Source organism: Apiospora hydei (genome assembly GCF_038363865.1).
Source record: "Apiospora hydei strain CBS 114990 chromosome Unknown utg000010l_segment0_segment0, whole genome shotgun sequence".
Taxonomy (NCBI): Eukaryota; Fungi; Ascomycota; class Sordariomycetes; order Amphisphaeriales; family Apiosporaceae; genus Apiospora; species Apiospora hydei.
Window position 1 is genome coordinate 816,685 of NW_027117369.1, and position 13,725 is coordinate 830,409.

The 13,725-nt window shown below is 55.2% G+C and overlaps 4 protein-coding genes across 4 annotated transcripts; 1 reads left to right on the top strand and 3 right to left on the bottom strand.

Moving 5' to 3' along the window:
- Nucleotides 1-224: 224 nt before the first annotated feature.
- PG997_014412 (uncharacterized protein) lies at nucleotides 225-1,016 on the bottom strand (the record flags this gene model as incomplete). The annotated part of the gene is given in 3 exon segments (XM_066818726.1): nucleotides 225-267; nucleotides 287-478; nucleotides 658-1,016. 3 exon segments carry the CDS (start codon nucleotides 1,014-1,016, stop codon nucleotides 225-227), a joined length of 594 nt encoding a protein of 197 aa, XP_066660914.1.
- Nucleotides 1,017-2,103: 1,087 nt separating this feature from the next.
- Nucleotides 2,104-2,514, bottom strand: PG997_014413 (uncharacterized protein; the record flags this gene model as incomplete). The annotated part of the gene is made up of 1 exon (XM_066818727.1): nucleotides 2,104-2,514. The coding sequence occupies one exon, from the start codon at nucleotides 2,512-2,514 to the stop codon at nucleotides 2,104-2,106; it is 411 nt and encodes a 136-aa protein (XP_066660915.1).
- A 971-nt stretch (nucleotides 2,515-3,485) lies between these two features.
- PG997_014414 (uncharacterized protein) lies at nucleotides 3,486-4,566 on the top strand (the record flags this gene model as incomplete). Its single annotated transcript, XM_066818728.1, has 3 exons — nucleotides 3,486-3,855; nucleotides 3,922-4,171; nucleotides 4,284-4,566. The coding sequence occupies 3 exons, from the start codon at nucleotides 3,486-3,488 to the stop codon at nucleotides 4,564-4,566; spliced, it is 903 nt and encodes a 300-aa protein (XP_066660916.1).
- A 454-nt stretch (nucleotides 4,567-5,020) lies between these two features.
- On the bottom strand, nucleotides 5,021-12,453 carry PG997_014415 (uncharacterized protein; the record flags this gene model as incomplete). Its single annotated transcript, XM_066818729.1, has 7 exons — nucleotides 5,021-7,792; nucleotides 7,843-8,323; nucleotides 8,361-10,338; nucleotides 10,416-11,259; nucleotides 11,328-11,439; nucleotides 11,532-12,312; nucleotides 12,372-12,453. 7 exons carry the CDS (start codon nucleotides 12,451-12,453, stop codon nucleotides 5,021-5,023), a joined length of 7,050 nt encoding a protein of 2,349 aa, XP_066660917.1.
- Between the last annotated feature and the right edge of the window lie 1,272 nt (nucleotides 12,454-13,725).

Consider the following 13,725-nt stretch of genomic DNA (forward strand, 5'->3'; position numbering starts at 1 on the left):
CGCGTCGTTTGAATCGCTAAATCGATCCGTTCTTCTAGTAAAGGATTAGGCATTATACTTGTGGAATTAGGACGTGTCAAAGTTTAAGAGGTATGGTCGGTCGGAAAAGTGTCCCGGTATGTGATATGTCCCGCTTACTGGTAAACCACGTTATACATAGTCGTCCTAAGCAGCCGCGTATACTCCGGCCGCAGCCATCGCCGCTGCCACGATACCTCCCGCGGCTATGGTACGGCGCGGCGCGGCGCCTTCGGAGGTGAGCGTTCCCTGCGTGCCCGTTTCTGACGACCCGGACTCTGCGGTGGTAGACGCCGGCGGGCCTCTGGTAATCCCCTCACAGGTAGTAGCTTTGGCCGGGTCGTAGGTATCGAGGAACGCCGAATGTGACTGGTAGGGCGTGACGGCGTCGCCCCAGCCGGGGCCGTCAGTGGTTGGGAAATGTCCGTGGCAAGTCGAGGCCCATTTGGAGAAATCGGTTCTGTTTGTTAGGGAAGAAGAGGCAAGTGGATTAGCGCGGGACTACTCTTCGATTGAGCGTTGCAGGTTCTGCGTACCATGGCAGGGCGGGTACCACGGAATGAAAGGAGAATGAAAAGAAAAAGAAAAACATTGGAGGACTGGAGGCAGGTAGTAGGTAGGGCTCTTTAGGTAGCTTACCGACGCGACTTCCACCACTCCGACCTCTGCGACTCGAAGGTGAAGTACTCCTCGTGCAACGTAGCGGGGATCTTGCTCAGGAGGGCGCACTCGCTGGTCGGGATGTTGGCCGACGCCAACAATTGCTCCGACTTGATCAAGTCGCCGAGAGGGCCCGACGGTTCCTTTCTCTTCACATCTCCGAGGATGTCGACGGCGACTTCGCTAAGGCATTCGCGGCTCATCTCATCCTCGGGACCGGGTGTGATCTTGGGGGTGGCGGCGCCCGACTCTGTGGGAGTAGTAGAGGTCGGATCTGCGGCCGAGGCTGCGAGCACCGCGATAGCGACGGTGAGGGTGGTAATGCTGCGAAGATACATGATGGTCTACTTTTTGAAAGTGACCTTTCCTTGGAACGATGGAACAGAAGAAACAAGATGAAAAAGGAGAAGAAGGGAGGGAGGTATAAGGGAGGAGACGGGTGTGGTGTGTCGGAAGACGACGATATGCCTGACACTTGGGACGTTCATCCTTGCGAATGCCTTACTATATGCATTCATACATGTAGGTATATGCCAGGACTACTAAACACCTCGAGAGGACCCATGCCATGTTTGCTTACGCGACCGCCAAGCGCTTGGCGTCTACAGAGAGACGTTTATCGGTACCGCGCTTGGGTAGGTCGGTACGCGCGATGGTATGCCGATCAGTCGGCTGACGGGGGCGTTGGCTGACACAGAAACGTGATTGGCGCCGGCCTCGAAGTTGGGCTTACCAACTGCATGCGATCTTCTGGGTATGACGACACGACGTTCGTCGCTTAACAGCCCTACTTGTCAACCACGTCTTGGCGAGGTCCTGATGCCAGGGGTGGTGGGTGGCTATTCCGGTGCATGACCCGGCTCCGCGATACCTGATGGAGCGAGATCTCAGGGGCACACATTGCCTATCTATCGACACTAACAAGGCGGACCAATGGCAACATCTTATTTGATTCCCACATTCCTAGACGTTAGCGCTTATACCAAGATGCTATCCAATGGGTGCCCGCCCATAAGTTCTAATAGAGTATAGGCGTATTGAATGGGGCGCAATCCTTTCTACGCTATATTCTCACGCACTTCCCGAAGCAGCAAAAGTGCTACCTCTTGGCACCTGAAACAGGCGAAGCTAGAGCTAGTATAGAAAACGTACATGCACGAACTCTTATGTAAGGCTATAGTGGTAATATTGCTCTATAGGGGCAGATGGAATTTGACCGAAGTGGAGTGGATCTAGGACTATAAACAAAGATTACCTTCCGCGTCCCCTCCAACCCCCTTTTCACTTGCATCTTTCCCCGCCAGATTTCCTACCCACCCGATGGCCATGGAATATGCTATTGGCCCAGTCAGCGTCACTTTTCCGAGCGGATGGAATCGGGGGAGAACGCACCAAGTGCGTCATCATTATTAGGCCCAGTGTTGCTTAGGTGTAGACAATGACAGCCCCAACGCTCTGGCCGACGGGGACGCTGAAGCACTGGCCGCCCTCACCCTGGGCGATCTGGTCGGCGCAGTTGTTGCTGCTGAACAGGCGCCACTTGTAGACGCGCCCGTCGTCAGGGAACATGAAGTTGACCGAGGAGGCGACGGCGGGCTCCGGGTCGAACAGGCCGCCGAACTTGACGCACGCCGCCAGCGTGTCCTCTCGGCCCGTCAGCTGGTCCACGTCGCCGCCGTTGCCGCAACCCTTCGGGTACCACTGCACCAGGTACAGCGAGTTGGGTGGGATCTCGTCGAACTGCCGCGGGACCAGGCTGTTGGTGTCCGTGGGGGCACCGAGAATGCTGGCGGCGGTGGCGAGCGCCGTAGCAAGGAGGAGCTTGAGGGAGGGCATGATGGTAATGTAACGATAGGGTGTGTACGTAGGTGATTGTGTTGGCTTTGATAGTTGGTGATGTGTAAGTGGTGATGTTCGACGAAAGGTAAGAGGGTGTCTGGGGACTCTACCTGTCAGTTCTTGTAGTGAGCCATGACGCTGGTTTATATAGTTATCTGCCACTCACCCCAACCGTATAAGCATGTAAATACACACCATCAGCCTTCTGATATCAGACTTCGACATGATGCGCCAACTCAGATGGGACTTGACGGCTCCCTTCCACCAGGCTCTTCCATGAAGGTGGCTGCAACTTGCGAGTATGCGCTCTGCCTGATGCCGTCCATCGAGGGGGATCTCGTTCCAGCAATGATCATCGTCTTTCCAAATCAGGATGTCATTGCATGGAGAACCTCAGCGAGGGTCCACTAAGCTGAATGGAATCAAGGCATAGCCTTGGTCTCCAAGGGTTACACTGGGGGCGGAACCAATCCTTCGAATACTCTGGCACGTCAGCGCGTAAGCAATCCAGCCCGAGGAGCCAGGGAACTACATCCTGATGTCTTGATAGAGGGCGCATCAGACTGTCCAAAATCTTGTATAGACTGGTTGGAAAGGAACTTCGGTGAGCCCGAACTACGATTACTGGTTCGATGAGGCTCTTGGCTTGGGATTGTTGCCTCGTGATCAAATTTCTATGGATGGATTACTCAAACCATGGAGCTTGAACCGTGGCGAATCACAGCTCCATGTGGCACTTTGCGAATCTCATGGCAAATGCGCATAGGAAGTCCTAGGTCTCGCTTAGAAAGCCTCAAAGAAGACAAGAAAGAAGTATATAAGGCTGAACACGCCAGCACCATTTGGCCTCGAGATAAAAATACACACCAGAATTCCCAAGCCTCAAGTCATCCAAACTCTTCTTCAGCAGTCTATCTAGCCTACCCATTTCCCTCACCTCACCTCACCAAACCTCACCTCGCCCCATCATGCATCGCTACTCCCTCACAGCTCTGCTCCTTGCACACGCCGGCCTCGGCCTGGGCCAGGATGTGACGTGGTGCAAAGACGACAAATGCTCGGACTGCCCGTCAGGGCTGGCCTCGAGCGGGCCCGGCTGGCCCGAGTGCGTCGTGTACGACAGTAACGTCGTGTTCGGCGGGCAAGGGTTCGACGAGGACGTCGCCGGCAAGCTGCGCTACCGCGTCTACGGCGACTTTAAGGAGCCTTGTGGCGGCGCCTCGGGCAACTTCATGATTCGCTCCCCCGCCTCCATCAGCGCCGTCGGCTGCGGTAACCTCGTCTACAGTACCCAGAAGGCCCAGTGCTCCGGCTCCATCACCCTCGAGGACACGTTCAGTGAGTGCCTCCCCGATACCTCTTCTTGTATAACAATGTGTGTATACTAATGTGCACCGACTGTAGTGGTCCAGTTCTGCTGCGGCGCGGGCGACTGCGACGCCGCCCATGTCCCCGCCGGCAAGCGCGGTGATGACTTGATGCTAAGCGGCGGCGGCAGCTCCGGCGGCGGCGTGTACCTCCAGTTCCCCAACGGGACCATGATCGAGCCCTTGGCGGTGGGCACGCCGCCACCTCCGACATCGTTCGCGACCCGACGTGCCGCCGCAGCCGCGGCCATCGAAGCGCGCGCGTGCGAGGGGTACAAGGAGGGGTCGTACGTGGCGGACGGGGGAGCCGTACTACGCGACGTTCGAGACGCAGGTGGCGTCGCCGAACGTGCCGGCGCAGGACACGGATCGGGAGTTCACCTTCACGCACACGCAGAGCGCGTCGACGTCGACGACGTTTGAGGCGTCGGTGGGTGACGCGCTGGGAATCATCAGTGTATCGGTCGGTTTCACCTTTGAGAACTCGACTAGTGACGCCCAATCCATCGCCATCGCGGTCCCCGCGGGGCAGTCGGGCTACATCGGCTGGACCCCTATCTACCGCTGCACCAAGGGCTCCCTCGAGACCTGCGACGACGTCCGCACCGGTTCTAAGGAGTCCTGCACCCCCTACGTCTCGGACGGCGTCATCCGTGGCGACTATCTCTTCGTCCAGACCTAAGGGGACTGGAGCACCTGCATCGACGGGCCGAAGCACGGCGTGACGGGAGCAGATGTTTATAGGTTACGATACACTCTTTTCTGCTATCTCGGCAACACAGTACTGGGGGTTAAGATTACCTCGGCACATTACGCATACACTTCGTTTCTCCAGGGCCTTAAATTAGGTTTCAATCCTTTTAGATAGTACTGGAATAATTACAAGGTCCTTCTTCTATCCAACCCTAGCTCTGGTCATGCTTGTCGATCGAGACGGGATACCAGGCTCCCTTCGATCCTAAAAAGAAGGCCCTCGGTCATTACATGTAGTAGCGACTTGTAATATAGAGATTAATACTAGTCGATGTGCACTTTAATAAAAGCACTAAGATGACATTAAAGAACCATGCAACAGTGCTCGTAACCAGCAGCGAAGCTTGCGCTGGTAGAGAAGCGTAACTCATGTATTAATGATTCTAAAGTTTTAAACTATCTGTAATTATATCGGTCAAGTCTCTCACACTTACCTTTGGGTCCAAAAGCGTCATGAAAGGAACATCCACCGCGAACACATGGAATATGGTGGTCCTGAACTCGGCTGCCAACATGGAGTCAATTCCAAACTCGCCCAACCTCTGCTCTGGGCGCAATTGTTCCACGGGCAGCAGGATCAGGTTTGAAATCTTGTTCGCCACTACGGCCTGCACCGCCTCGACAACGGGAGTGGCCGAACCTCCCTCGACCAGTGCCTTGGCAACCTCGGGCGGCAGGCCGTGGCCCGCAACGGCAGATCCCCCAACAGATGCACTCGAGCTTCGCTCGAAGGCGGCAGTAAGCAGACACGCGCGCGGATCCGCGAGAACGTGATTGTCGCCTTCGAAGCCTCGGTCGCGCTGTTCCTTGAGGCCGATGAACTCTATCCCGGTCAGAATGTGGGCGCCGACGAGGCCATCGTAGTGCGGCTCCCACGCAGACGGCGACTGGGAAGCAATGGCTAGGTCTAGGACCTGCAGCAGCTCGTCTTCGGTGATGGAGTGTATCCCCTTGCGCTTCAGCAATGCTTCGATGTCCGGGTGTTCGTGCAGGTAGCCGACTTCTGCGATCATGCCGTACCCGATCGCGACCGCAGGCCGGCCGAGACGGTTACGGTAGCGCGCAAAGGCGTCGAGGAAAGCGTTAGCAGCACAGTAGTTGCTTTCGGTGGCGGTGCCTACTGTGCCGGAAATGGATGATGTCATGACGAAGAAGTCGAGCTGCGAGTCTCGGCCATCCCTCTCCAGCGCATGATGCAGATTCCAGGACCCGCAGACCTTGGGCGAGATGCTGGTGTGCCAGCTCTTGTGTGACATTTCACTCCAGAGAGCCTCGCTGAGCCCCATAGCAGCCTGGATCACGCCGCCTATAGGCAAGGGTGCGTGTTGGATAGCCATCTCCACGGCTTGCATGCTACTGACGTCTCCCTGCACGACTTCTACATGTACACCTTGCGCACGTAGATCGCCGACCAGCACCTTGGCATCCTGTTTCTCCAAGCCAGATCTTCCGAGAAATACCAAGCTTCTGGCCCCACGAGCAACCATCCACTTGGAGATACTTCGCCCGAGACCACCAAGACAGCCAATCATGAGGTAGCTCTTCTTCGGCGAGAAAAGAGTCTGGTACTGCTGAGGCTTGACACGGATGTGATCCGAACGGTCTTCGAAAGAGACGGTGACTTTGCCCATACGGGTTCCCTGTGAGAAGTAGCGGAACGCCTGGGTGATCTCCGACGCAGAGAACGTCTCAATGGGGAAGCACGGCTTGGCAATACCCTTGCGAATCATGTCCATACTTTCCACCAGAAGCGCCTGCCATAGGCCGTGGTGGTCTGTCCGTTGGGAGTAGAACAGGTTGCTGAGGTCGAACGCCGTAAACGAGACGTTCTTCTCAAAAGTCCTCAAACTCAGCAGCCCGTTATCCAGTATATCGCGCTTTCCGATCTCTACAAAGCGGCCAAAGTCCGCACACGCCTCGAAGCTGCTGCGGAGCAGCTCTCCAGTGAGCGAGTTCAGCACGACGTCCACCCCCTTTCCGCCCGTAGCTGCCATGACAGCAGGGAGGAATGAAGTATCTCGCGAACTGAATATGTGTGACGGATCCAGTGCAAACTCTCTGACCAGAAACTCCCGCTTGGAGTCGTTACCCACTGTCGCAAAGACCACTGCCCCGATGTGTTTGGCCAGCTGGATTGCAGCAATTCCCACGCCGCCGGCGGCAGAATGGATAAGGACAGACTCCCCGCGTTTCAACTGGGCGCGGTGGTTCAAGCCATATATGGCCGTCGAAAACACAATGGGTATGGTGGAAGCTTCGACGTAGCTCTCGTCCTCTTCTAGCTTGCAGAGTGCCCAGTGAGGCAGACGCTCGTGGGTAGCGAAGCGGCCAGGTGCCATGGCAACAACACGATCACCAGGTCTGAGATGGGTGACGCCGGAGCCCACATTCAACACAAGACCGGCGCATTCGCACGAACACGAAATGTCTCGAGTGTCAACCTTGGCACCAAGAACGTAGAGATCCTTTGCGTTCATGCCGACACTCTTGACCTCGATCTCGACCTGGTCTGCGGGCAGCGGCTCGGGGTAGTCTCTGGAGATGAAGTGGATGGTGTCCATCTGACCGGGATGGGATATATGCAGTTGGCAAGGCCCGGCTTCCTCAATGGGCACCTCGAGAAGGCCTTCGTCTTGCTTTAGCCGGAACTGCGAGTTCAATCCATCCAGTGGCTCCCAACGAGCTGAGTGTATGACTTGGTCTTTTTGACTCAGCTCCAGTTCTGCATCGCGAGTCGTCATAAGTTGATCAACGACCTTGCAGATGTTGTGGGCGGTGTTTTCAATATTGGTCTCTACGTCGTCAATGTCGAGTACCGCAAACCGGAGTGATGGCTGCTCGAGCATCACGGCACGAGACAGGCCGAGTACTGGTGCGTATTCTGGATTTTCCCCGGCAATAAAGCCGGCGTGGCATATCCAGAGAATCAGGGAGGCACGGTTTGTCATCACCTTCATCAAACTCATTTGCTCTTCGCTAATGGTGCTGATCATAGGGGCTTCGATTTCGATAGTTGCAACGACCATGCACCCAGCTGGAATGGTATTTTCGTTGACTTCGGAAATTCCGATTAGAGGCATGGACCGGCCACTGTAGGATCCTATGACATTGAGGAGCCTCGAATCTAATTCGGACGGCTCACCACCTTGGTTTACCTTGTTGTCTGTTAGCCATGGATGCAAGTGAATGTTTGGAATTAACGTACCAATACAATATCGAGCTTCTTCTGCTCTTGAATATGGCAATCTGGCATGAGTAACGTGGCGTGCGTGGTGTCATTGGACGTTTCAGTCATGTCTTGGACCCTGGACCCTGGAAATTCAGCTTTGTCGACCGTCGCTCCAGTAATGAACACCGTGGAAGGCCTCACCCAGCCCTTGACTCCAGGAGGCAATGTTCCTGGGCAGAAAATAAGGTCGAACTTGGCCTCCTTTGATATCACCGCGGTCTCTGATCGGGGGTCTGAGATAGTAGAAGAGACTTCATAACCCTCAAGTTCCCCGTTGGTGAACGTCGCCTGGGTCAAGGTTTCAAACCGCCTCAAAGGAGACCTGGCTTTCAGAACCTCCAGAATGACATTCAAAGTATCTTCATCCACATCCAACAGAAGTATATGGACTCTCGGATCCTTAAGGACTGCCAGGTCGAGACAACCACACAATCGGAGCAGTCCGGCTGGCAACCCCCTTTTCACCCCATGTCTCAAGAAACCAGTATATGTACCTGGCAAGGCCGGGGTTGACACCCGAATCCATCAGGGTGACATCTGGTCTCCAAGCCACGCGGCACATGGGGTTCCGTTGCTCTTGCCCTTCTTGCTGTGTATTGCCTTGATAAGCAATGCACCGTGCGCCCGCCATGCGAACCAGAGTCTCACCAGACGTGTTGTAGAGCTCGGCTTCGATGTTGACGGTCCCAAACCCGACTTGTTTCGATTTCGTATCGATTGCCCATTGCTTGCCCAAGTCCATGTCGAGCATGCTGGGTGCAGAAAAGGAAATACTGTCCATCTTGACCGGGACCGTGGCGCGCAGGTTCCGGACCCAGCCTCTGGTTGTTGCCACGAACGCGGTCTGTAGCATAGAGTCAATGCTAATGGGATGGGCAATGTACTGCCATGACTGTGACATGGCATCTTGATCCCCACGGAGCAGGTGCGTAGTGGCCAGGGACTCATCAGCCTTCCTGGCACGGTCGCAGTAGATGTCTTCCATAACTGCGAACTTGGGTCCCCAATTCAGGCCTTCCTTGAGGAACTTATGGTACCACACACGAGTAGCCTGTTGCTCCATGGTATCCTTGTTCAGGTTGATGGTTCGTGGAAGGATACGTGCTGTCTTGTTCAGACTCACGAGACCGGATGCATGTATCGTCGGGAGTGAGTCCACTTCGGAGATGGAAGACACGGTCAATTGCCACCAGCTATCTGACGAGAGTATACTGGTGACAGAAGCTTTTCGCATTTCTGTGATGACTTCTAGTCGTGGCCTTTTGTCAGAGTCGAAACTCATAGCTTTGAGAAAATGGAAGTCGCGCATTTCAACTCCCGGGCACTCGCGAAGGTGGACTCCGTTGACTTGGCAAGCCGCCTCGGCGCCCATTGCCAGGTATGCTGCAGCCGGAAAGACGATTGAAGGTCCGAGGCAATGATCTTGAAGCCACGGAAGCTCGTTGACGTCGATAATGTTGCGCCATGTAGTCGTTAGTTTGCTGGCGCCCGGTATCTGGGACCCAAGCAAGTCGTGTCGCGGAAAGGGGCGGTTTCGGAACTCGGTCACTGCTCGTGCTTCGGTCCATAGCAATGGCGCAGTGTAGTCCCAGGGGTAATGGGGAAGATCGGTCAATACGTGACGTCTCGAGGACACCGACGCAATATCATCCGGGGTTATATTCTCCAAAGGCAAGTCATCACGGCCCTGGACAAATAGTGAGCCGACAAGAGACAGCATGCTGACTGCCGCATCTTTGCCGCGAATGAGTGTTGAATCGTATGAATAGTAATCCATATCTCGCCCTTCCGAGGCAGCAATCTGCTTGACGTAGAACTCAAGAGCGCGATGAGGACCGATTTCCACCAGATGATACCGGCCGAGAGCGAAGAGCCCCTTGACCGCGTCGGTGAACTTGACAGGTGACTCCAGGTTCTTTCTCCAGTATTCTGTGGTCCCCATGCTGTTCGGATCCAACTCGGATCCAGAAACCGACGAGATGAGGCGCACATGCGAACAGGTTCCCTGTTCTAGAGCTGCATCCGCACTCCACGCTTTGTCCAACGCCCGTTGATAACTGTCGCCAACTTCCTCCATGCTTTTGAAATGGTACGCCCTGTTGCCGGTGTCGAGCTTGCGCGCGAATGTTTTCTTCCCGTCATGGCTGAGGATGCGTTGCAGCGTATCCACACCACTGGCATCGCCGCTCAAAGTAGTGCTTTGGGGAGAGTTATCGCAAGACACAGAAACCTGACAAGACAACCCGTGCTTGTCAATCAGTGCCTGCGCATCTTCTCGGCCAAGGCCGACTGCCATCATAGCACCGTCGCGTGCTTCGCGTGCGACAGTACGGCCACGGAAGTAAGCAGCCATGATGGACTTGTACGCAGTAAGGGAACCAGCAGAGTATGCAGCGGCAATTTCTCCAGAGGAATGCCCGATAGCTACTTTGGGTTTGATGTTCCATGATTCCAAAAGATCCACTAGTGCAACTTGAACGGCTGTGCACAGGGGCTGGGATATCTCGGCCAGATTGATGTCGATGCTCCCCGGGGAGCGAGAAGCACACCCTCCAAGGTCCACGAAGGCTTGTCTGCAGCAGCCAGGCCGGCAAGACAGGTATCAAGGTGTTGAATAGACTGTCTGAATCTCGAGTACTGTTGGAAAAGCTGGCTGCCCATACCGGACCATTGGGCCCCCTGACCCGTAAAGATGAAGCCAAATGGAAGAACATCCCTTCCGGGCTGAGTCGTTTTCGGTACAGTGGATGCAATATCTTGGGCCAACGTCTGAGGGTGGGAAATAGTGAAACACCGTGTTGCCAGATGAGCCCGACGGGCGTTCAGAGTATACGCCAAATCACCGACTTCGACGTGTTTTCCGGGCCCGGATAGGAAGGCCGCAGTTTTTTGGACTTGTTCCATCATCGAGTGCTCCGTCCGAGCCGAGAACGTGAGAAGTACTGGGCTATCATGACTTACGGCATTGACGCTGTGGCCGAATGGCCGACTGGCTGCCGTCGGCAGCTTGCTGTCCGAAATTGACGCAGTTGGGATCAATGGAGCCTCGAGAATAGCATGGCCATTGGCGCCACCGAATCCGAATGAGTTCACACTGGCGCGGGCGACCTGAGATGTCGGCCATGGTCGATTTTCCGTGACGATGTCCAAGTTCCATTCATCAAGCTTGATGCTTGGATTGATCTTCTTGACGCCTATAGTTGCCGGGATCTCGCCGTGTTGGAGAGCAAGCACCACCTTGATGATGCTCGAAAGGCCACTGGTACCCTCAGAATGGCCGAGATTCGGCTTGATACCGCCAACCGCAGTCGGCATGCCGGACTTGTGGTGGAAGACACGGGAGATCCCCTCGAGTTCCATGGGATCACCAACCTTGGTGCCAGTTCCGTGGGCCTAGATCCGCGTCAGTAACCCAACTTCCATTTTCTTCCACATGTAGGCTGCGACGGCCAGAGGCATACCTCGACATAGTAAGTGTCATCCGTGGGCAGACGGGCTCGCTTGTAAGCGGCTCTAATAACTGCCTCTTGGCCATCGATGCTAGGCTGGACAATGCCCGGAGTGCGGCCATTCCTAGATGCTGTCAGTCCTTATTGTAACACATAGTGCGCCTCGGGCAAAAAAGGGGGAAGGGTTCACGGAGGGAATATATGTGCAGTATTTACCCATTAATCGCTGTTCCTCGGATGATGGAACGAATGGGATCACCATCTCTCTGGGCATCGCTTAGCCTCTTGAGATAGATAGACGCCGCCCCCTCGGCCCTGCCATAGCCATTGGCCGATTCGTCAAACGTATGACAGGTTGAATCCGGTGACAGAATACCGGCTTTGACAGCAATCAACTGCTGCTCGGCTGATTGTATCAGATTGGCGCTGGCGACGACCGCCGCATCACAGTCATGCGCATCAAGAGCCAGGCAAGCAAAATGCAAAGCGTACATGGACGACGAGCATGCCGTGTCCAACACAACCGACGGGCCACGCAGATCAAAACAGTGGGTGATGCGGTTCGACAGCACAGTCGGGCCAGAGCCCGTCGCACTATACCGAGAAAAGTACTCGGGATCCTTGTATTGCATGATCATGAAGTCGTTGGTGAAGTTGCCGATGTAGACTCCCGTCTTGGAGCCGCGGACCTTGGATAACGGGACTCCGGCGTTCTCGAAAGACTCATACACGACCTCGAGCAGTTTTCTCTGCTGTGCGTCCATGTAGGAAGCTTCGAGATTGTTGATCTCAAAGAAAGGATTGTCGAATTGCCGCAAGTCTTGTTGCAGGAAATAGCCGCCAGTCGAGTTGATGCTCCCGGGGCGCTCGGCGTTGGGATGATAGAACCCGGCTGCATTGTATCGTGACTCGGGCACTCTGCAGTGGCCAGATTTGTTCTCCTTGAGGAAATCCCACAGCTCGGATGGCGAGGAGACGTGGCCAGGCAAGCGACAACCTACGGCTTTTGTCAGTATCCGACATCAAGTATGTGCATGCAGGTTTGGGTCTTCTTACCCATTCCCACGATGGCGATCGGCTCATGCTGAGTGCCGAAGCCCTCTTGCGGGCTGGCTGGTATATTTTCCCGGTATGCCATGATGGACGAGTACTAGGCAAGTATGAGATCAGAGAAAGGCAGACGGACAAGGCCTACAGCTTAGTGGCAACCTATTGAATTTATATTCGGAGTCCTGTGCCGCTGGCTTACATGACATACTCAATGGCTTCCTTTCTAAGGCTCCGATCACGCGTATATGTCGGGGGTACATGTCACACCGACCGAATACCTAGACTCTAACCACAGGTGTGTATCTTTACGCAGCCATATGGTATAGGGGCTAGCGTGGGCTAGGGATTATGTATTGTTTCACCGGCATTCGATGGTCTATACTCATGATTTCATTGCATACACTGTCCCATACATCCATTGCCCCTTTACCCAGACACCATCGCTGCTGTGTAGAACAGTAGACGAGACTACCTCGTCTTACGGGTGATATTCTTGCCACATCTCCAAGGACTGGGCTGCAACAAGACAAGTCAGCCCATGCCCAAAACTACATAGATCTGACTGCGGGTGGCGGGCTTGGATAGATCCACCGGGGGTCGCCAGGGTGTTCGTTATCACAATAGTCTGTCTGCAAGGGAATAGCCCCTGTCAGCCCTACGCCGAAGACGACATCGATTCTGCAGTTGGATTGCACGGTAGTAGCGATGCCACTGTACTTTCGGACCTTTTGATCTGTTGGTCTCTTTCGTTCTGCCGAATTCCATCCAGCCACTGCGCCGCATGCGCGTCTCGTCAGTATTTCCAAATCGGGACGCTGCGTGCAACCCAAGCCTGCTGGGCCTGGGGCCTGCGCCGTTGATTCGTCGACCCGGTTTTCCGTTTTAGCGGCGGAAAGCAGATGCTGACCCGTCGGCGGCCCGCAGCAGCCGCCGAAAAGGGGATCGATCGTGCCATCACGAGATACAGTACGTGCTGTATTACTATCCCCCCAGCCAGCCCCAGGCGGCCCCGGCCATCCGGATGCTCTTTACCGGCCCTGCCACCCCCAACACCACCCCAAACCCCATTGCCCTTGCCATTGCCCTCCACACCCTCCTCGCCTACCTGGGTGCTGCGCTCATCACCCGATCCAGCACTGCTGTGCCTCGTGCATTGATGCATCTTCAACGCTGTTGGTTCTGCCGCCACCAATCAATGGTCAGTGGCTAGTCCAGAACAACTCTTTTCCGGCGCAACCCAACGACAGAACCCCCCAGAAGGGGCATTGGCCGAGATTGATAATGTGACAAGTCTGCATATACCAGTAAGCAGACATGTTGCAAGCCGAGGCAGTGTCACCACACCACCACATACATGCGC